The 20,807-nt window shown below is 41.2% G+C and overlaps 2 protein-coding genes across 4 annotated transcripts in view; one reads left to right on the forward strand and one right to left on the reverse strand.

The window, feature by feature from the left end:
* CCDC146 (coiled-coil domain containing 146) overlaps window positions 1-4,463 on the reverse strand; it is a 74,389-nt gene extending 69,926 nt beyond the window's left edge. The window contains 1 exon segment of the mRNA XM_055712890.1: window positions 4,402-4,463. The gene's annotated coding sequence lies outside the window, so the exon portion shown is untranslated.
* Window positions 4,464-4,700: 237 nt separating this feature from the next.
* The window catches only part of FAM185A (family with sequence similarity 185 member A), a 51,952-nt gene continuing 35,845 nt past the window's right edge, over window positions 4,701-20,807 (forward strand). For all 3 annotated transcript variants that reach the window (XR_008732389.1, XM_055711431.1, XM_055711430.1), the window contains exons 1-3: window positions 4,701-5,283; window positions 12,130-12,239; window positions 17,184-17,276. Coding sequence is in view for 2 of the 3 variants with exons in the window: in XM_055711431.1 (XP_055567406.1) it covers window positions 4,890-5,283; window positions 12,130-12,239; window positions 17,184-17,276 (597 nt within the window). In the remaining variant the exon portion in view is untranslated. The remainder of the gene's footprint in view (window positions 5,284-12,129; window positions 12,240-17,183; window positions 17,277-20,807) is intronic.

The following is a 20,807-nucleotide window of genomic DNA, read 5'->3' on the forward strand; positions in this document are numbered from 1 at the left end:
TTACATACTATTTCCTTCTCTTGCAGGAGGAGATACCTTCCTCCTCAACAGTGATCTGCAAGAACAACAGCTTTATGTCTACATTCTCAGGCAAAATCAGCTAAGGAAGTCTGAGTGATTTCAATGGTATAAACTCAACTGGGTGATTTTTCTGGAAGTTGCTAAGGAGCACCTTCCCATCTGCCTGCAGGCCGAAAGGATGGCAGGAGACAGGGGCAGGACCCAGAGCACGACAGCAATGAACAGAACCTCAGCTGAACAGTGGGACATAGAATCATTTAGTTTGGAAAAGGCCTTTAAGAACCTTGACTCCAACTGTAAACCTAACACTGCCAAGTCCACCACTAAACCATGTCTCTAAGCACTACATCTACACATCTTTTAAATACCTCCAGGGATGGTGACTCAGCCACTTCCCTGGGCAGCCAGTTCCACTGTTTGGCAACCCTTTGGGTGAAGAAATTTTTCCTAATATCCAATCTAAACCTCAGGGTATTTACCTACATTTTCATGCTACTTCCTTTTGCACACAAATCTTAAAAAGTAAAATTACTCTGAAAACAAAACAACTGACTTAGTATTTTATACTGTATTAGTTAGAAAAATTATGCAATGATGTTTGCAACATCAGGACAGTGATATCTAGTCAGACTAAAAGCTGATCTAGCCCTACGTGCTTCCAGCCAACACCAGATGCCTGAGAAGGGACAGAAGAATCCACCAGTCACAGCGTAGTGATGTTTCCCTGACACCACCCCCTCTCCTGCTGAGCTCATGCAAAATTTTCGGTATCTGCAAAATCCAGGCAAATGAAGATTTTCATCTTACTTCTGCACTGCTTGAGTAACCATACTTTCTCTCTGTTTATAAGCTGGCTCCTTGATGCCACCTATTTCTTCAAATGGATAAGTCACTGAATAATCACAACTTTTCTATGCCACTAGGTTTAATTTAACATCATAACTTCATTTGATAATCCTTTTTCCAGGCTGAAGAAGCCAATCTACCTGTTGTCACTGGCATTAAAGCCCTTCTCTGCCTTCCACTGTCCTTGTCATCCTTCTTCAAAACTTTTCCAGTTCTACCATATCCTCTTCAAGGAGAAGGGAAGAGATGAGACCTACAGATAATATTAATAACATAGGAGTACCATGGCTTTATTCAATCACACAGTGATCTTCTTTTCATCCCCTAAAATTTTATTTCCTAATGCTTCTTTCTTAAAGTTAAAGCTTACAGTCTTATAAGCAGCAGACCTTCTGTTTTAAATAGGCAAAGCGTGTACTTCAGCTTGTAGGGCTGTGTCTTTAAACCACAAAGCTATGCCAACATTAAATGATCATTCAAATTAATATTGTGCATCATGTACAATAGGGCACTATAATAGGCATGTTATTCATAATGGATTGTTTGATTAGACTATACAACCTCACAGACAACTAGTTTGGGGAGATGAGGGCACACTGCATACCTAAACTACTTACCAAGTTCTAAGTTCCATTGTTACCCCTTGTTGTCAAGCCTCTGTTATTTGGGATGGAATGGCCCTGAGCCACACACAGACTTTATCTGCTGGAGTTCTAATTAGATACAGCTAAGGCAGAGGAGAATTTGAACGGTAAGATTTGCTGCTTCCCTTTTCATGTGGTTACCATGAGGAACTTGATTTCCTCAGAAAATTTCTGGTAGCATGACAAACAAAAAATCCCTGAAATCCAAACCACTGCATGCTTTGGAGACTGCCTCTCTCTGCCATCCCTGAGAAGAGACGGTTACCATTACTACACACACACTAAAATACCGAGGGGAAAACAAACAAAACACGCTTTGCCTACCCACTGAAACCTAGACATGCCTTGAGAACAAAGAAGGCTCAAGGAAGCAGTTCAATAATACATCACTGAAAAAATACAAAATACTGAATACACATAAAGGAACTAAAATAGTGTAATAAAACCATTTCGTAATAGAAACACATGAGAATTTTTAATAAACTTGGAAAAAATATCCTGACTACAAAAATTCTTAAGGCTTACGCTATGGTGAAACACTGATGAGTAGCTACCACTGTGTGTGGTGAACCGTGCTCAAATGCTGGATGTTAACTTGAAGTGTTCTTGCATCTGCAGGTAAGAGTCTCAGCATGAGCATAACACTAGCAAGAACGCTCCTGCAGGGTGGCCCTGTTTTCCTGAGGATTGAAGTCATGTTATTTCTTCATTACAATTATAGCAAATGGGTGGACTTAATCCTGCCCCAGAAGACTAAATTTATACCCTGTGGGAACCTGAAGCAGTCTGATCTTACACTGTGATTAATTCCAGATATAAAAGTTAGAAAAATGTATTCCTCCTATAGCTTCTCCTATATATCTTTTTTATTTAATTCCTCTTTCCTTGAAATCTCTCTCACCTTCGCCTAAAAGCACCTCTAATGATGCTTTGGCTTTAAAACCTATTTTATAACACGTTATAAGGTCTAGTTTTTGTTATCTTTTGCATGAAATACAGAACATTCTTTGGCTTACAACAACACTGTAAGTAAACACCTGGCAAAACGGCTAATAAGCATTGTGATTCATTAGGGAATCATGCAGGCATCTTAAAATAAGAGCTCTAAATAAATCTTAGTTTATAAATTTTATATAGTTTTCTTTTCCAGCAAGTGACGAGTCAGAAAATTAAAGATGAAAATCAATCTCATTTTACTGTTGGACTCTCCTACATGCCATACCAGCTGATATGGGATCAGCCAGAATTCAATCAAAAGCATGAAAATGAAATTGAATTAATATTATAGCCAAAATATGGATAGCATAAGTAAAACATTAAAAATATGTATGGAGAATGAAGGACTCCTTCCTAGCAATTACTTTTAATCTTTTTTCTTTAGCATTTTTAACCGTGTAAGTATGCTTTAGACTGTATCTAATGAAAAAACCCAACACAAACCAGTCAAATATATACATAGCAAAGGCTTAAGCACCTCTGAGTGTTTTTTTAAACAATGTTCTCAATTATCCAAAACTCAACAATATTAAAGATGATGCGTAGGGAGCCCAACCTGATAAATCTCTGCCTCCATGAGGATCGTCAAATACCAAGATACTGGAGAAAAAGGGGGCAGTAGGAAAGCAACGCTAACGTTTAAGAGGAGGTAGGAAACGACAACAAGAACAGCTGCACTGGGGGCGGGCAGGGGTAAGCCCCACCTCAGCAGACAGGATTCCCTTGGAGCAGCCGGTTATTAAGCGTGATTTGTTGAATGGGCTGACATCTAGCGGAATTACAGCACGCTGCACCACGCTTCTTAACGGGTCTGTAACCGTTTCCCTGGCAAATCTTCTAACATTTAAATTTAGTATTTGGTCTCAAGAGCGAGACTTCTGTAGCATTTTCTTCTAAAACCAACTGTTTCTTAAGACTTGAAAAAAAACCCCACCTTCTAGCCTGTCATGTCTCAATATTTCTCGATACATTTTTGTGTTTCAAGAGTTCTGTTTTTCTATACTCAACTATCATACATGGATGTAGTCCATGACTTTACATCACCCACCTCACTTTTTTTATTGGTTATACAACGATAATGTGGGCTATGAAGTCCATTAAAGTCTTTTTAACTGAATTCAGTAGTTCCCCCGCTTGTTTGTAAACCCTGTAAGGACATTTTTGTACAGAACTCAGAAATATATTTATCTGTCTGGCTTTAGAACTGCTAGGCTGCTAAAATAACTTAATAATTAACTGCTAAAAATAGTCACAATAAGTTATGCTATAATTTATAAACAACATGTTAACCAAGCCATCTTGACAGAGCAATTTTGGAGCTCTGGAATGCCGCCGTTGAAAACTTTCCAGCACCTCTGCCAAACTGCTGCTTCATCCTCGGACCATGGACATTCCACCACATGCAGTGCTACTGTAGGCTTAAGTGTAACAAGACCAAGCTGCCACCCAAAGTCCTGTCGTTTCCCCCTTCCCATTTCTCCCTTTTCCCCTGCCTCCTCCTTGCAGATGTTAAATGTTGTGGGTGCAGAGGCTGCTGCACCAGGGAGCTGTGCAGGCTGCAGCCCAACCGGCACGGCTCTTCCACTGGAAAGTAATACTCGGCGGCACCACGGTCAACCCAGGGGCCGGCGGAAAGGGCCTTCATGCCCTGAGGTACCTCGAGGTGGCCCACCCCGCGCCCCGGCCGGGGGACTCCCGGCGCCCAGGGGTCCGGCGGGGAGGCTGGGCCCAGCCCACCCAGGACCCCTCAGACAGGACTGAGGCAGCCCTCAAGGCCCGGCGCCGCCGGGCTTGCTTCCCGTCTCTGCGCCGGAGCCGCCGTTTTGTCTTCTCTCGGCCCAGGCCACCGCAAGCCCCTGCAGGCCGCGCAGCCCGGCCCGCCGCAGAGCCCTACCTGTGCGGCCGCGGCCGGCCTCACCCAGCCGCGTCCCCCGTTCCTATAGCGACACCCGCTCGCCTCTCCGTCCTCCCTCTACCGCCCCTAGCCCTCTCCTTCGCTTCTGATTGGCTCTAGCCTCCCTCCCGCTGCCCAATAGAAGCAGACACGGAAATGCTCCGCCTTCCCCCCCTTCGCTGATAGGCCGACGAGTCGGGCTGCGCTCGCCCCTTCTGCGGGCGCTTGTAGATCCTCCCGCGCGCTGAGCAGCTGCCCCGCAGGAGCCGCCTCAGCGAGGGGGCGGGGCCGGCGCTCGTCGCTGCCGGGGCGCGCGTCAGCGGCCACCGCCTGTTTATTGCTCAGCCGCCCCGGTGCCTCGCCCCGCGTGCAGCCGCGTCACGTGACCAGGCGGGGGTAACGGCCGGGCCGCCGCGAGGAGCGGCTCGTTGCCCTGCCCCGCCCCGCCTGAGGGGGCTTCTGCCGTGGCCGCGACCCCGCCGGGCGGCATGAGGGCGCTGCCCCCGCGCTGGGGGCCTCTGGCGCTGCGGGCGGCGGGCGGGTGGTGGGAGCCGCCCGTCCCCCGCCGCCGGTGCAGCGGCTCGGCCGAGGCCGGTGGCCGTAAGCCCCTTCAGGAGTGGGTGCTGGCGGTCAGCCCGCGGGGGCGGCTGCGGGTGCGGCTGCCCTGCCAGGTGAGCGTCCGCCCGCTGGACCCGCAGCGCTACCCGGGCGCGGCCCGTGTGCTGGTCGCCCTCAGCGGCGCCGGCGGCAGCCCCCCACCCCGCGGCCTGCAGCGGGACCGCCTGCGGGTGGAGTACGACGAGGCGCTGGAGCAGATGGCGATCGTCGCGGACGGCGTGGACAGCAAGGCCACCGTGGACGTCAGGACGCCCGTCAAGTTCGGTGGGTGGAGCGGGGGTGGGGGTCCCCGTCCCCTTCCCGGCCGGCCCTGCCCTCCCCTCCCCTCAGCAGGGGCGCCCCACGGGCCGCGCCGGCTCCGCTGCGGCTGGCAGCGGGTGTTGGGGAATGGCGCCGTGCCCCCGTCCGTTAAGGATGTTCAGACCCTCCCGGTTTTGTCTGTGTGTCCCCAGTTCCTGGTTTGTTGTTTGTTAGATGGTTTGTTGTTGACCTGGTGGTCAGCAATACTTAACGCTGGAACTTCTGCTGTTAAGTGGTAGCTACCGGGCAGACTTACTCTTGCTGTGACAGCTGGAGTTCCAGGGAAGGTGTAAGTGCCGCTCCTCTGGGAGGCACCGCTCCTCAGCCTGGGCTACGCACACCCGCGGCTCGAGGGCTGTTCAGGTTTGCTGGATCTACTACTGGCTCCATTAGCAGCTGTTGTGCCCAGTGGCAGGCCATCCACAGGGCTCAAAAAAGTCTGGAAGGTAACAATAGAGGTGAAATGCTGAGGGCTCTCTTGGCTAGTACAATGCTTGAATTGCCTTTTTGGGCACAAGGCAAAAATCTGGGCAGGGTTTCTGGTGTGGAACCTACAAACAATCTGGGAAAGCAGCTGTAGTGGCTGAAAGCAATAAATATTTGTGCTGGACTGAAATCCTGACAGTGGCGCTAAGCTTAGGGAAGGAGGAGGGGAAGCTTGCTAGGATAATTCCCTTCAGTAAGCTGAAGTTTAGGGAGAATTTGACCCAGGGAGATTTGTGTTTAGTCATTTTACATGGGTTTTTTCCTATGAATTTGTGCAATTGCCTGTACAGTGCAAAGTAAGTTTCACCATGGTGGAAGAACCTCTCAGTATACAAAAAAACTGGTCGTTTGGTTTGCTCCAAGTGGCTGTTGCCGATTTGCTGCTTTGTATCATTTGATGCTCTGCTGTAGTTGTGGTATGAGAAATGGTGAAGAATCTCATTCTACTTATGCTTGATACATGTCATCTATGACTTCAGTAGAGCATGGTGTTACATTCTCTTGGTTACCACTTCTCCAAACCCTTAAAGCAAAGACATTCTGCACCTTTCTTCTTACGTTGTTTTTTTTTTTCCTATATCTTGAATTCTACTATGTCATATTTTGGACTTGGGATTATTTTTTTCTTGTGTTCATTTAAAAGGGCCTGAACTGTGTATCATTCAAAAAGGATATGTGCTATGGGTTTGTCATAGCAACGTTGTCTTTGGTTTTCTAGTCTTACTCATCCCTGTAACTTTTTCTTTTCTTTTTTTTTGTCAAAACATCAGAAAATCCAAGTTCATTCTCTTAAACAGATCAACTGTTACCTATACATTCATTGATGTATATTCATAATCACGGAGTTAATGAACATATAGGCAGGACTGTCTCCTCCAAGAGACTTCCGTAGTTTTGACTCTTCCCTAAGAATTGACAGTTACATTCTTACAGCTTTTTCAACTTTTTTTATTATATTGTTTTTTTCCCTCTGCTTGGCAATTGCAAAGATTACCTTGGCTTGTCTGTAGTACATTCATGGAGTCTGTTCCAGGATTACAGACAATCAAACCAAAACCCAGCTTCCCATTTGTTACCCTTCATTTCTCTGGTACCAAGTGTGTCTGCTTACTGTAGCTGTTAGTAATTTAGTATTTTGGTTTCTCCAGGATCTCTGAGTGACTCTTGTGTTACTGCAGATTCGGTTACTCTCAGGGCGTAGAATTCATTGTATTAAGATCTGGGGAATCTTAGCCTTCATAAAGAGTTTCAATGTGGGAAGCCTTCCTAAAGGTCTTAGTAATGAATTCTGATTGACAGAAAAAAATCACTTAGCTTTTGTCCCGTCTTTGAGATTCTTATTACATTCTGAATGTCAGCCAACACTGCAGACTGTCTTAGCCTTCCTTGAAATAGGTTTTATTGGTTTGTAGGGTTTTAAGCTGGGTTTGTAGTAAGCTCATGCAATTTAGGTTCCCTGGACAGTCTGTGGCTTATAATCCTCTTCCTCTAATTGCTGCTTGTCACCCCATAGTTAACGTGATGTTAGTGTTGTCTGTTCATGCGGTTATCCAGTCATATCCACAGATGTATCTACTAAAACATTTTTTTTTTTTTTTTTTTCCCCTCAGTGAAGTGGAATTGCTACTTGCCAGTGAGGTTCTACTTCAAGTGTCCTTTCAGCTCTGGTTTGGCTTTTCTGAGTAGTAGTTTGTGCTTGGGTTGTACCTTTTCTTTATTTAGGAAATAATTATCCATTAAACTTCATTGCATAAGCAAAAGATCTTGTAAAAACACATCTCAAACCAGAAAGAAACTGTTATTCCTCTGCAAGACTTTTCTCTGGCCTTCCTTGAATGCATGACAAAGATGTTAACTGTTCTGGCTAAACAGTTTTATCTGAGCTTTCTTTCTGTCACTTAGCTGTAAAAAGTTGAGAAGCTGATGTGAATGCTGAACGCCTTTACAGTATTTTAGCTTTTTTCTTCATTTGGAAGTTACAGCATTTCGTAACAGCTTTCGCAACTTACCTTGGAGCTTATCCAGGAAGCTCTTAGCTAGCTAAAACTCCTTCGACCCCAAAGAGTGTGTGCAGATGCTAGATGATGACCTTAAATACACATTTTTAAACCAAAGGCAATTTGTAAGCGGCCCAGCAGGGCAAGTACTAAAGGATCCTGTCTTAGTGTCTAGTTTTATGCAGTGTACTTTCAATATCCTATACAATTTTATAATCCTCTCTGATACATTTAACCTTCATAGATGGTAGATACCAATAAACTTCTCTTTAGTCTAATTTATTTTCCTTCAGGTCACATCTATATGTTAGCTATTTATTCCAGGGATAGCATAGGCACATAGCTGTAGGTTTGGAGTCTGCTCAGCACATAAAGAGAACCCTGTGTCTTGGCATGTCAAACCACGTGTGGTAACTGAACTGGAAACCAACTCTTTTATTTCTGGTTACTGTACATAGAGTACTCGGACATAACTGAGATCTTGCGTGACCAGAATTTCAGAATCATCTGTCCCATCTTACCATGCAATTCTTATGTTTTACTTTAGTATGTACGTATTATATTAGCATCATAGGATAATTTGGGTTGGAGGGAACCTCAGAAGGTTTCTAGTTCAAGTTCCTGCTCAAAGCAGGGTCAACTCCAAGGCCAGGGGAGGCTGCTCACTGCTTTAATCCAGTCTGGTTTTGGGAAAGGTCCAAGAATGAGGACAATATAACCTCCTCTGACAAACTGTTTCCATGTTTTTTCCATATTATACCCTGGTGAAGAGAATGGAGGCTTCTACCTCAAAGTCAAGGAGGAGAGCCATGAGTCTTGAAGTGGTGGACAAGCTGCATGGAAGTAGAATACCAGAGCTCTGTCCCCTCTGGCACAGGAACAGGCACTCCTGGTCTAGGCCCGCTTGTAAGCCACTATGTTTTTTTAATTGTTTGTTTTGGGGTTTTTTGTTTATTTTTTATTAGCAGTTTTCTTCTTGCGAAAACTTAACTCTTCCACCTTAATCTTATTTAAGTCAATCAGATCACTTAGCGTTTTGGCTAAATACTGTAGATTCTTGTGGAACTAAGCAAGCTGAATGACTGTATGGGCCTTGAATGTTTCTGTGAATTACCAAAATCATAATTTTATGGTATCGCTTAAACAATTTTTTTTGCCTGTTTATATGAGGGGAGAACCTAAGCTCCTGGGACTGCTTGTTTCGGGTTTTTTTTTTATAAATGTTAGTGGAAAGCAAATATGAATCCTTTCAACAGTGTACTTTTCTGAAGTCTTAACATTAGTGAGTTGGAAAAAAAGATCATCCATGTAAGGATAGCAGACTTACAGCCTCAGAATAGCAAATACTGTAATGCGATGCCCTCAATAAATAGTTTTTCCTTGACTGAATTATTCTGCGTGCATGCTCACTTACTACTAACCTTTTTCTATAAGCAGAGTAGTTGTCCAGGGCTGATGAGTTAATTTAAAATAATTTTCCAGTCTATTTCCAATATTATAGTTTAAGGCAGTATTTCTGAGGTCTACATTCTGGTACCAAAGTCCTTTTTTTCCTTATGTACTTTTATTTCCAATACAAGTCCTTTGCACTCAAAGATCTTCATGCATCTTTGAGGTTTGTGTGGCTAAAGTTGGCTTCAGCTCTAATCTTTGCTAAGGAGCAATCAAACTAGCTATTTCTGGAGCTTTGGCACTGGAACAGATATCCTGTTCCTCCTTGCGTGTTGGAAGTTTCATTAGCAATGTTATCCAGCTTTTAGCCTGCCTCTTTGTGGAGTCACTTTTCCTTGCTTCAGGAAGCCTGTGTGTGAGACAGAGAGGCTGTCCACCTCCTTGTCCACCTGATTTTTGCTGTATCAAGGCTAGCAAAGCATTGTGACCCTGCAGAGGATCAAGGCACAAAGTATGTTTCCAGGGATCTCTGGTGTTTCTTAACAGCATGCTCATGGATCCCTCGACTTCTGTGTCTTCTTCTGGCATCTTTGATACACCTAGGATTACACTACTAATGTCCCTTTCAAATTAGAGCCATAGTATGCCCTGCAGGATCAAAGTTATTAACCCTGTTCTTACAAAAGTCTTATTAAGTTGGTATCATGACTAAACTGACTGCTCATAAGCATTTCCTCACCCCCTTTGATAGAAGCAGTATGGGCAAGAGGTTATCAAGCTGATTGAATTCAATGATTTGCACAAGCAAACTGGCTTTTTAACTTCTCTTTTCTCAGAAAGAAAAATAGCAGAAGTCTTGGATGTAGATTCTCCCAAGGACTGTGCAGTTTTCCAGTGGATAAATTGAGCATTTTTGAGCAAGACTGCTTGTACTTCAAAAAATAATACTGCTTGCTTTTTGAGCTCTCAAAGTTTGTGCTGTGTGGGGACATACTGTTTCAAGTATAGATGTTTGGAGACTGCCTCTGTTTGTGTCACTCTGGAAACTGTGTTTAAACAATTCAACTGCCCCCTTAGAGGTAAAACCATATAGAAAACTGTTTTGTCTCAACTTCAGAGCCTGTAGATCAGCATCGATCAAATTGAAATAGTTCAGATACTTTTAGTCTGGTGAAATTGTCTAGGCTTTACCAACATAAAACCTTGTGGAGCTGGCCCTCAAGACTCTGGCAATGGTCACCAGACCAGTTTGCCAGGTTTTGTGCTTTTACATGCCTCAAAGTGTATCTTAGAGTTTACTTACATTTAAGAAACATACAGTTTGATTAAAATCTTGGTCATAGTATCTCTTCTTTGGAAGTCCTCCATGAAGGGGCTAAGAAAATAATACCTACAAATAAAACAGCTTTCTGGAAAACCTGCTTGCTTATCCAGTCCACCTCTTCTAGCCCTCTTTCTTAGGAAATTGTTACCTGTGAACATGGTCTGCTTCCTTCACTACATTTAACCTCTTAGCTTATTGTGGCAATAAGGTAGCACTCTTGCAGCAAAGATGTAACTTGTTTCAGATCTGCCCCTGGGATTTTCCTGGTTTGTCAGTGGCAAAATTTCCCATCGTTGTCAGTTGGAGCTCTCAGTCTCTTATCTTCATGGTCTGCAAGCTACTGTTGTCATGCTTCCAGCATCTACCCTGAGCAGCATCATGGCAGTGTGATCTTCAGCCTCCACTAATGTCACAGGTCTGACTTGGGAAATCTCATTGGAGCAGAGCTTGTTATACATACTCTGATTCTTCTTCTCATATTTCTGGTCATCTTAGCAGATAGCGGAGGTGAAAGACAGACTTTCACAGGTGCTTAAATGAGGTTTGTTTCCTAGATAATCTTTTCTTTAGAGAGTAATTGGCTCACTCCCTCTGTTAGTGTAGCTTCAGTTCTTGCAGCAAATGCTTCTGACTCCTGTTCAATTTTTCTCTTTCTTCTTTCTGCCTTTTATCCTTAAAAGAACAGAACTACTTTTTTCCTTTCCTGTCTTTACTTTTTGCCAGTTGTTACTAGGATCATTAATACAAATTATTATTAATATAGTCAGAATCCTCAGACTGCACATTCTCAAACTTCTTCCTGGTTCTTTAAACCCAGGGGTGATCTCAAGTGGCAGAAAAATCCCTTTGATAGTCCTGCATGAAGCACTATGAGCCTATAAATTACTCCTTTGATAACAGTGTTATCTACAAGACCTAGTTAGTTTTCTTTGTGGGAGCCTATGAACAGTAGTAAGGTGAGGTGATTCAGACTAGAGCCAAACATGCTGCCTCATGCCAAGGGGCAAGTCAGGCCTTTGAGAAGGCTAGGGAAGAATGACACATGCAAACTCCTATATATCTATTTTTGTGTTATGCTGCTTGCAGGTTGAAGCAACATAGGTCTAAGCGAGACATATGTATTTGTGCTGTTGAATCATTACTTTACATGTGGCTTCAAACAACCTGCCAACCTTGCCACTCCAAAACTCATGTTAGGGTACCTAAATGGCTCAGTAGTAGAATTGCTAATAGAATTAGTGACTAAGGTAGCTGTGAGATGGAGGTGGGGTTTGGGGTGGGTTAAAACAAAAATATATAAAACTTCACTAAAGGACCACACCCTGCTGATTCCTTGCCAGAGGTTACAGTCAGTCTGCTGCCTCTTAATGTTCTTGCTTGAAGAGGGAAGGCTATGAACAGGCTTGCAAAATTTTCAGTCAATTATTCATAGTGACTAGTCATACAATTGAAAGTATGTGGCCAAACTTTGCAAGAAGGTTCTTTAGTAGCAAAACAGCTCCTTTTTTTTCCCCCATACTATATGTAGTTACTATATAAAGTAATCAAGTACTATGCTAAATAGATCAGACTCTTCTCATTCTGTTGCTAATAAATTTTTTTTAATTCTAGATTTGGATATCAAAACATCAGGGACTGGCTGCGTGAAGATTCAGAAAATAGAATGTGATAACTGCAAAATAGAAACTGAGAAGGGGACTAGTGTCTTGCAGTCAATAAAGGTACAAAGAACCCTCTCCCACTCCATCAATGTTTTAAAAGGGATTGTGTGGTGGAATATAGTATAAAAACTTAATACCAATTTTGGAGATATGTGCTCTGATATTTCTGAGTGTTACTATGTGCGTAGCACCTCACCTTTATTTATTGCATACAATTACGACACAAAGTCAGTAACACTCATGTGGAGTCAGAATTCCAGTTATCTTTGACAGCCAAAGCCAGCAAGAAACAGTGACAGCAGTAAGCCTGATCTCTGTCCTCCTTACCCCTCAAAAAACAAAAAAAGACAGACTGTGGGATTTCCTGTCTAGTATGTTAATAGTTATGCTTGCTCAGTTGGGACATGGCAGTGTGCTGGGTTTTTTTCTGTGTGTGTTTTTTTCATAATTCCGATTCTGCTATTGACAAACTCTTCATGTTAATTTTCAATCAGAAGTTACACATTACTTGTCCAAAATACATGACTGAAATATATCTGAATAAATACAGTATATATCATGGTCATGACCTTGTTTATTCAATCTGAAGACTTCAGGTTTGCTGACATAAGCTTGTGTAGAAATAATCAAAGTATATCTGACTTAGGTGCTGTTTGGAATCAAATTCTTGATTTAATCCCACTTGAATAATTGGAATTCAACCTGCAGGAATTGGTATAAATTCAAAAGGGCTTTTCAAATAGGGTAATTCTTAAGTTTAGGTGTTTTTGAGATATTGAACTTCTTCCAGTGTTTTTCTTTACCATGGTAAGAGATGATTTTATAGCGCACATAGGGGAAACTGAACTTAAGGAGAAACTTAATATACAACAGAGCTAGATTGACTCCATATTCAGTGAACTACAGATAACTTGCATCTTCCAGATTCTGTGTAGTTGAGCATATTACTCTTAAAAAGGTAACTAAAATATAACAAAAAGTGAACAATACTATATGTGTTAATGCAGTCTGAAGCTTTAGTTAAAAATCACTGTTATATCATAATAGCAGCAAACAGCAGTACATGAGAAACTACATAATAGGAGGAAAAGAAGGTAATTTTGGCCAGCAGTCGTGACAGTAATCACAGCATGCCATCACACATATCAAGATTTTTTTGTGATGTCATGGAAAAAGAGGATTTTGAGGAAAGAAGACTAATGTTTTGGGCATCTCTTCTCATATGCAATCTGAGATGTAAAAAATGTTGAATTTTGAAAAGGAAAAAGTTCTATTTCCCTTGAGACTTCAAGTAGCAATGAAACAATACTCTCCAACGAACTGAAAAGAAGGCTGCAAAGTCACCAGTTTGGAACTTCTGAGACCAACTCCCCTACGACCACATTATAGTTTATTAGATGAGCTTGGTGTTGGTTTTTGCCTCCAGATTTCAACTGAAACTCTTGTTAAAAGAAAGCTTTGATAGATAAGGCTTTGGCTTTTTTAACCAAAAGAGTTGCCCTAAGTATTCTTCTGGGTTGTGAGGGGCGATTGATTGTGTGTGTTCTGGTTACTGTGATGGCTTTGACGCACAATACTGGAGAAGATATGTTATTCTTGGCTTTGTTGACTCTGAAATAGAGATGAAAGTGTTGAATTAAAATTACTGACCATGTAGGTGTTTTCAAGAGCAAACAACTGTTCAATTACAGCATCAGCTGCACAACCAGGTTTTTAGTCTAACTTTTAAGAAGTACTGTAGTTCTGTAAGGTAGCTGTTACTAGTTTTTTCTAATAAAGGTTCAGGAATTATACTCTGTTATCAGAGAAACAGAATTATTAGTGAGAATTAGAATTACTAACCTTTTGGGTTTTTTCAAAGCTAAAAAATAACAAAAAAATGAAAATCTTAGATTAGATCCTGTTGTACAGCAGAAAAGCAGATACCCCTTTAGGGAATGCGCTTTACTGAGCAAGCTAAAGTGATACTGCCCTCCCCTGGATGGATTGGAGAGCTGTTTAATGTTACTTCACTCTAATGCTGTCCACAAAGCTCACTGACTAGCAAAGCAGGAGACCCTTTCTTTACAGCAGAGAGCAAAAGATCTTGATCTTTTGATCTGATGATTAAAGAAATCTGGTCGTGTGGGGATTATTCAAGAGCACCAGCAAACAGCTTCACAACTTGCCATAGACTGCAAGAAGTTGTTTGTGTAACTTGTAATTCAGAAAACTTGTTGATTTTTTTAAATACACTTATGACTTGTACATTATCTTCAGAGTATAAATTAGTCCCATATTCTTTATTGGGAAAGCAGTGCTGCTTCTTTTTAACTGTTCTCCTGCTTCTCATTGCAGTTCATTGCCTTAGCAGTGACAGTGGGACCAAGGAGACCTTTTAATTTTGTTTCTATGTTCGATGACTACTTCTGACTCTGACTGCCAGTGATAACAAGAATTTCCAGGTGTCTTGTGCACAACTGGTGGAAGATATGCCATGCTTCCTCACCACATCCCATGTCTGAGCCTTATTTGTTAAAATTCTGCATCACTGTCCTTCCTTTCTTTGAACAGAACGGATCTTTTTTTTTTATTATTTTATCATCTGTCATGGCCTTGACAGCCTTATAGCTCTTCCTTTCTCCCTTGCTAGGAGAAGCCCTATGAGAAATCAGTACTACTTAGTTTCAGCTAGTGGAATATTCCCTCTTAAAGGAAAAGCTACTTGACCATTATAACTTGCTGCTTCTCTGAGAAAATCCTGCTGTTACGTGTCTCTGTTGGTACCTACCTCTGAAATCCTGTTGTTTGTGGGTGGGTTTCTTTTAAGTGGATAAGGACAGTCTAATAATTCTGGGGAAAAAAGTTGAGGGACCTATGTCTTATCAAAGCTTTATCTATCCCAAAAATGATAGTGTAAAAAAAAAAGTATGTTTTATAGTTTACTATCAATGGCCATACTAGTAAATCATTGTTATACATCAATTTTTCTAATCTTAAGAGTTTCCATATTTTCCTCAAGTTACATGCTTGGAGAATTTGCTTTTTTAACCATTATTCTGATAATGTGCTTAATGTAACTGCCTTAAAGGAACTGTTATGTCTGACTGAAGCATCTAATTGAAGTTTATCCTGTTTACTGTATATGGAATCACCTATTATATTTGTATAGAAGCTTAATGGAACAGCAAAGTTATTTACAACCTTTAAAAGGTCTGATGCACTACTGTAGTCTCAAGTTAGGGGTGTTGCATTTTACTGTGGGGAAGCATCTTAAATGGAGCAGAAACCAAGACTTGAGACCACAGATATTAGGGAACACTGCTCTGGAGTTCTTCCTGTCTTATGAAACACGATGAAACTTCTGGTACTTGCTGTTTCATCAGAAATGTGTCAGAGCAATATAAGTCCCATGTTTTTCATATTGGAAACTTGATTTCATATTTTTTTAAAAAAAAAGTTCTTAATTGTAGAAGAATGAAGCTGTGTTAGCTGTATATTATCAATACTAATTGTGGGCTGGCTTCAGGGGTGTCGGGTTGGCTGATGTAGGTAAGGTGCAGCTGTGGCCGTTCTGTTAAGAGGTTGGGCAGCCAATGAAGTAGCAGAAGGAGGAAGAAGCAAAAGAAAAGGCAGTAGGCCTGGGATGAGGCGAGATGAGAAGGCAGCAGAGGGACTGGCATGAAGAGTGTGTTGATATGAGATGGTAGAAGACCTTGTTGCAGCTTGATAGTTTGGATAGTGCTGCAACACGTAACCTTGTTGCCATCTGATTAGACCTAGTTAATGCAATTTATTATGGCTTATCCAGACAGGTGTTTAATAATCAAAGTATCTTGAATGTGTCTGATATGAATGGTGTCTCAAATTAAATACCATCTGCAGGAATAACGCCTTCTCCAACAGGAACAAATATATCTGAAAATAGAGGTGGTGGTTTGGGAAAAATGTAAGAGGTGTGTGTGCAGGGAAGCTTATCCATTATTATGGATAAAAAAAATGCTGAATATATTTTTAATCCTATGTTGTTCCAGCGTTCATGCTAGTGAGCTTAAGCAAGAGAGCTTTGCTGTTGAGATCAGTAGATCTTGAAAGTCCTATTTGTTGAAGTTACAGCTTATGAATGCAGTTAGATTATTTAAATCTGACTTAAATATTTGTTCCCCCTCTTACAAGTGGTTGGGTTTTAATCTCAAGACCTGTTGGGTTCTTTTTTTTCTGAGAGTAGTTTGCATGTATTTCTATACATTTTTTTCTCTTGTCAGTGGTATGCAGCAGCAGCTGAGAGATATAAGGGATATAACATTTTACTTGAAATCTGTTTTCTTTGTGAAAAACTGGAGATTGTAATGCAGATGTATGCAAAATACCTAATTTTAATTAGAATCTGGTTGGTGTAAAACACTGTAGGGTCTAGTTCTACTTGCAGGCTTAAGGTTTGTACTGGTATGCATTCATAGAAGTTTATGGCCATACATATTACTCCAAGCATAAGTAGCTCTGTGGTGTGTTTGTGTGTATATATGAGGTTGTCCTACAGACTTGTGTGACACTGTAGGTTCCAGGTCACTGGAAGGCTCTAGTTTGTAAATTCATTTCTCACTGCCAGTTCGTGGTTCTCAGCTGCTGCAGCACAGGGTATATGCATACCTTGGTTTCTGGATGGAGTATAAATGAAACACGCAGTTCCCTCTTTCTTCCTCTGCTGCTTATTTTAATATATACTGAAAGAATGCTTTTCTAGTTTAAAAAACAAAACAAAAACAAAACCACCACTGTATTGAGAATAGAGAGTTCCTCAGCATCATTCATTCTTTTGCATTTCTAGTCACAAAGAAATGTGACTTGTTTTGATTTTGACTTTACTGGAAATAAACAGTACGTTTGGCAATCACTTGAAAAACCTTCACAGTAACATGGAAGAAGCTTGTGATCCAAGGTGGTTATTGTGGTACAGCTTGAAAAACAAGGTAACTTGTTTTATGGTTATCCTAACCATATGATTTTTAAACTTTTTTTTTTCAGAGCCATAAAATCGATATACGGACAAACGGTGGCAAAGTAATTGGTCTTGGAACACTTTATGGAAATACAGATATTTGTGCAACAGAGAAGGGTGTAAGTAAGAAATAAAACTTTTTCTTCAATGGCTTATTCAGCTTATCTATTGCAAAATTACTTAATTTTGAAGAATGTGCTGAAGAATATTTTATAACCTTCATTGATTGTCATTTCACTATTAATTTTCATTTGTCTGTTTAATTATACCATCTTATGCTTGATTTGGATTAGTAAACAGGATCAACAGAAAGAGCAGTAATAAGCATGTGATCATTCCATCAGCACGGAGGTTGTGCTAGCTGATACCACTCATCAGCTTTAATTATGCAGACCCTCACAACACACTCAAACCTTTTACTTGGCTGATATCTGGGCACCTGGATTCTGCAGTAGGCCCATGCATTTTTAGTGTCTTATGAATAGTGGCTTGATATTTGTATGTGCTGTACACTTCAGCATTATATAGTTGTAAGAATGGAAGAATAGAAGGTTTTGTATATTTCTTTGCAGATGAGGAAATACAATCTCCTGTAATTTTATTATGAGATGCAGTGAGAACAATGAACAGTTTCCTGGAGAAGTAGCTTGCTTTTTTCAGCAGATGGCAGTGTGAGACAGACTTCACACTGCTCTGATCTGGGTTCGTTTCTTGCCAGCAGTAAATTATCCATTATTTAAAATAATATAGACCTAGGCTCTCTTATGTGACACTACGTTTCTCACACCCAGCCTTGTTTTTAGGCTCAACTTGAATGTTTAGGCATCATAATGTCGGTGCAGCTGGTTGTATTAGGATTCATTAGGTCTGAAGCATTCCTATATGAATATGTGGAGCTGAACCAGGTCTGGAAGTAGCTTGGATATGTGCAGTCATCTGTCACAATCAATAGGTACCCTTAAAACCAGCAGCACTACAAAGAAATCAGGAGTGCAGGTAGCTCTCCCTAGCCAAGGATAGAATTGAGACCAAGCTATTCCGTTCTAGCAGTCCAAAATTGCCTCTGTTGAAGTGCCATTTGGCCCTGTTCTACACCTTGTAGATTGGGTTCTGAGATCATAGGTTCACTTACACAGAGCAAACTGTGAGCTGTTCTTAGTGTCCCGCTGTAAACTAAGCGACTTGCTGTTGTTTTTTTCCAAAAACTGTCCACATTAAATTACCTACTTTTCTTTGTAGTGAAGGCTACCCTGCCTTTTATGTATAAAAGAGCCAAGAGGCTTCTGTAGCTGTACTGTGGTGGGTTGTTTAATCTGGAGCTTTTTAGTCTGGAGAAATGGAGGCTAAAAGGGGAGAGGAGACCTTATCGTGCTCTACAGCTACCTGAAAGGAGTTTGTAGTGAGGTGGGTGTCTACCAAGTGATAGGATGAGAGGAAACGGCCTCAGGTTGCAGCAGGGGAGGTTTAGACTGGGTATTAGGAAAAATTGTTTCACCCACAGGGTTGTCAGGCACTGGAATAGGCTGTCCAGGGAGGTGGTTGAGTTGCTATCCCTGGAGGATGTGTACATGGCACTTAATGACATGATTTAGTGATGGAATAATTGGCAGTACTAGATTAATAGTTGGACTCAATGATCTTAAAGGTCTCTTCCAACCTAAATGATTCTATGATTGATATTTCTTCATGAACTTTATTTCATCCCAGCAAGACCACCCAGCATAAAGCAGAGTGGGTAAGGTCTGACTGTTACATGCTCTGTTGATGCCACAGCTGTGCTGATCAGTACTATCTGATTGGCAGTTCCCTTGGGACTATTACTAGTTAGTGGATTTAGGATCCATCCTAAGGCACTAGCAAGCCACAGGGAGTGGAATAGGGCAGAGGTAGTTTACAGCTTGCTTGATGTATCATCCATCTTTCTGCAGAGGGTTTCTGCTGGAAGGATGTGAAAACTGGAATCCTTGCTTTCTTCCAGTGAGTAAGATTGAGTGCAATCTACAAAGTGCTTTGACTGCTTTGGATTTATGCTGTTCACAACACACTAGCATGGCGGTGGCCTTCAAATTAGGGTTGTGCTACTTAGTCATTTGTCCCAAACCAGTTTGTTTTACCAGCACAGTCCATGGAGTTCATTTCAAATAGCATTTTGCTAGTGTTGAAATAAAAAAGTGATGGTAGAAAAATAATTAGATATCTCCGTGAAAATATAGCTCATGAAAATGAGAAATAGAATTGTTTTGCTTTGAGTCTTTGAATGCTGTTTAAATATCTTTTTTTCAGTGTCCTTCTGAAACACTAAAAAAGCTTCATGCAGATTAAGCTGAAGTGCTTCTTTGTGATCATAGATATTTATATAGTCTGTAGTATTGCTAGAAGCTACTTGCACAATTTTAAAGCTGTAGTAACTTGAGTGAAGCAAGTCATTTTAACAGGAATTTACAGCTATGGAACAGTGTTTTGGCTCATGTTACTGAACCTCTCATTAACAAACTTTGCTGTGTAGTTAGGAAGGACAGCATCAGATTTCTCAACTGGCTGTTTCTGTTAATAATCAGCCAGCCTTACGTCTCCTGTGTGTGTTTGTATGAGGTGTGCCTTCCATCAGTTGTAGTCATCATCATGCAGTTATGGCTCTGTCAGCATTTCCAGCCCCCTCATGGAGGTGGGGAGGGAAAGGATGTGGTGGTAAAAAACACTAAGCACTTGAGAAACAGAATATTTTTAAGGAGGAGAATGGAGAAGACACTGACAAAATATCTGAGCAAGGATAGCACAGAAAGAAAGGGCAGGAGGAGGAGTATGTGGGGAAGCAGTTGTTTATGTTGTATTTAAACACAGCAAGATGTTAGTTTTAATCTTGAAAATGTGTTCAGGTACAAAACCATCCTCAGTCTGATTTATGTAGAATGACACTTTTTCTTTAAAGGCTGAGAAGCTGATGGAACTTGAGCACGTGGTCAGTTGCACTAACTGCAGCTCCCAAGGCTCTAGTCTCAAGGGAAAGACTTTTTCCAGAAAACTTGGTGGTTCAATGGACAAAAATAATAAAATTTGTTTGACTAGGGAGTCAGTACTCTGTGCCATGGGGTCCTTTCTATAATACTTATTTAGCAAAGCCAAACATCTATGTCCTGCCAAAAATTCATAGAAGTTAAAGAATTTGGGATTAAAAACATATTTAGTCTCAGTAAAAGGCAATCTTTTTTTAATGTTTGTCCTGTCTAGAATACTTTTTTAGTTTTACTTGAGTAGGCTTACACCCCAGACCCCACCTACCCCTTTCTGATTTGAATTATTCCGAAGCAAATGTTCATTGTATTGGTAGGTTTTGTTTTGCTTTCTTACAGTAACTAGTTGACTCAGTACTTTTTATTTCATGCTGAGACAGCTCTTCATCACTGTGTATTTTTAAGGAAGGTAGCTGAGGTTGTAAATAAGTTGATTATGTGAGCTTGTGTATAATAAAGCACTTCATAATATTTAAATAAGATAAATATCTAAATAGAGTCAAAACTTGCATACCATAGTAACAGAGGTAGCTTTTTGGGCGTTCTTTTTCCCATTCAGGAGTGCCACAAGGCAGCCAGTTTGCACCCAAACTATGCAGGTGTTTTTATTTTCCTTCTCCCTCTAAAAGTGTGCCTCAT

Source organism: Falco cherrug, chromosome 5 (assembly GCF_023634085.1).
Source record: "Falco cherrug isolate bFalChe1 chromosome 5, bFalChe1.pri, whole genome shotgun sequence".
NCBI lineage: Eukaryota > Metazoa > Chordata > Aves > Falconiformes > Falconidae > Falco > Falco cherrug.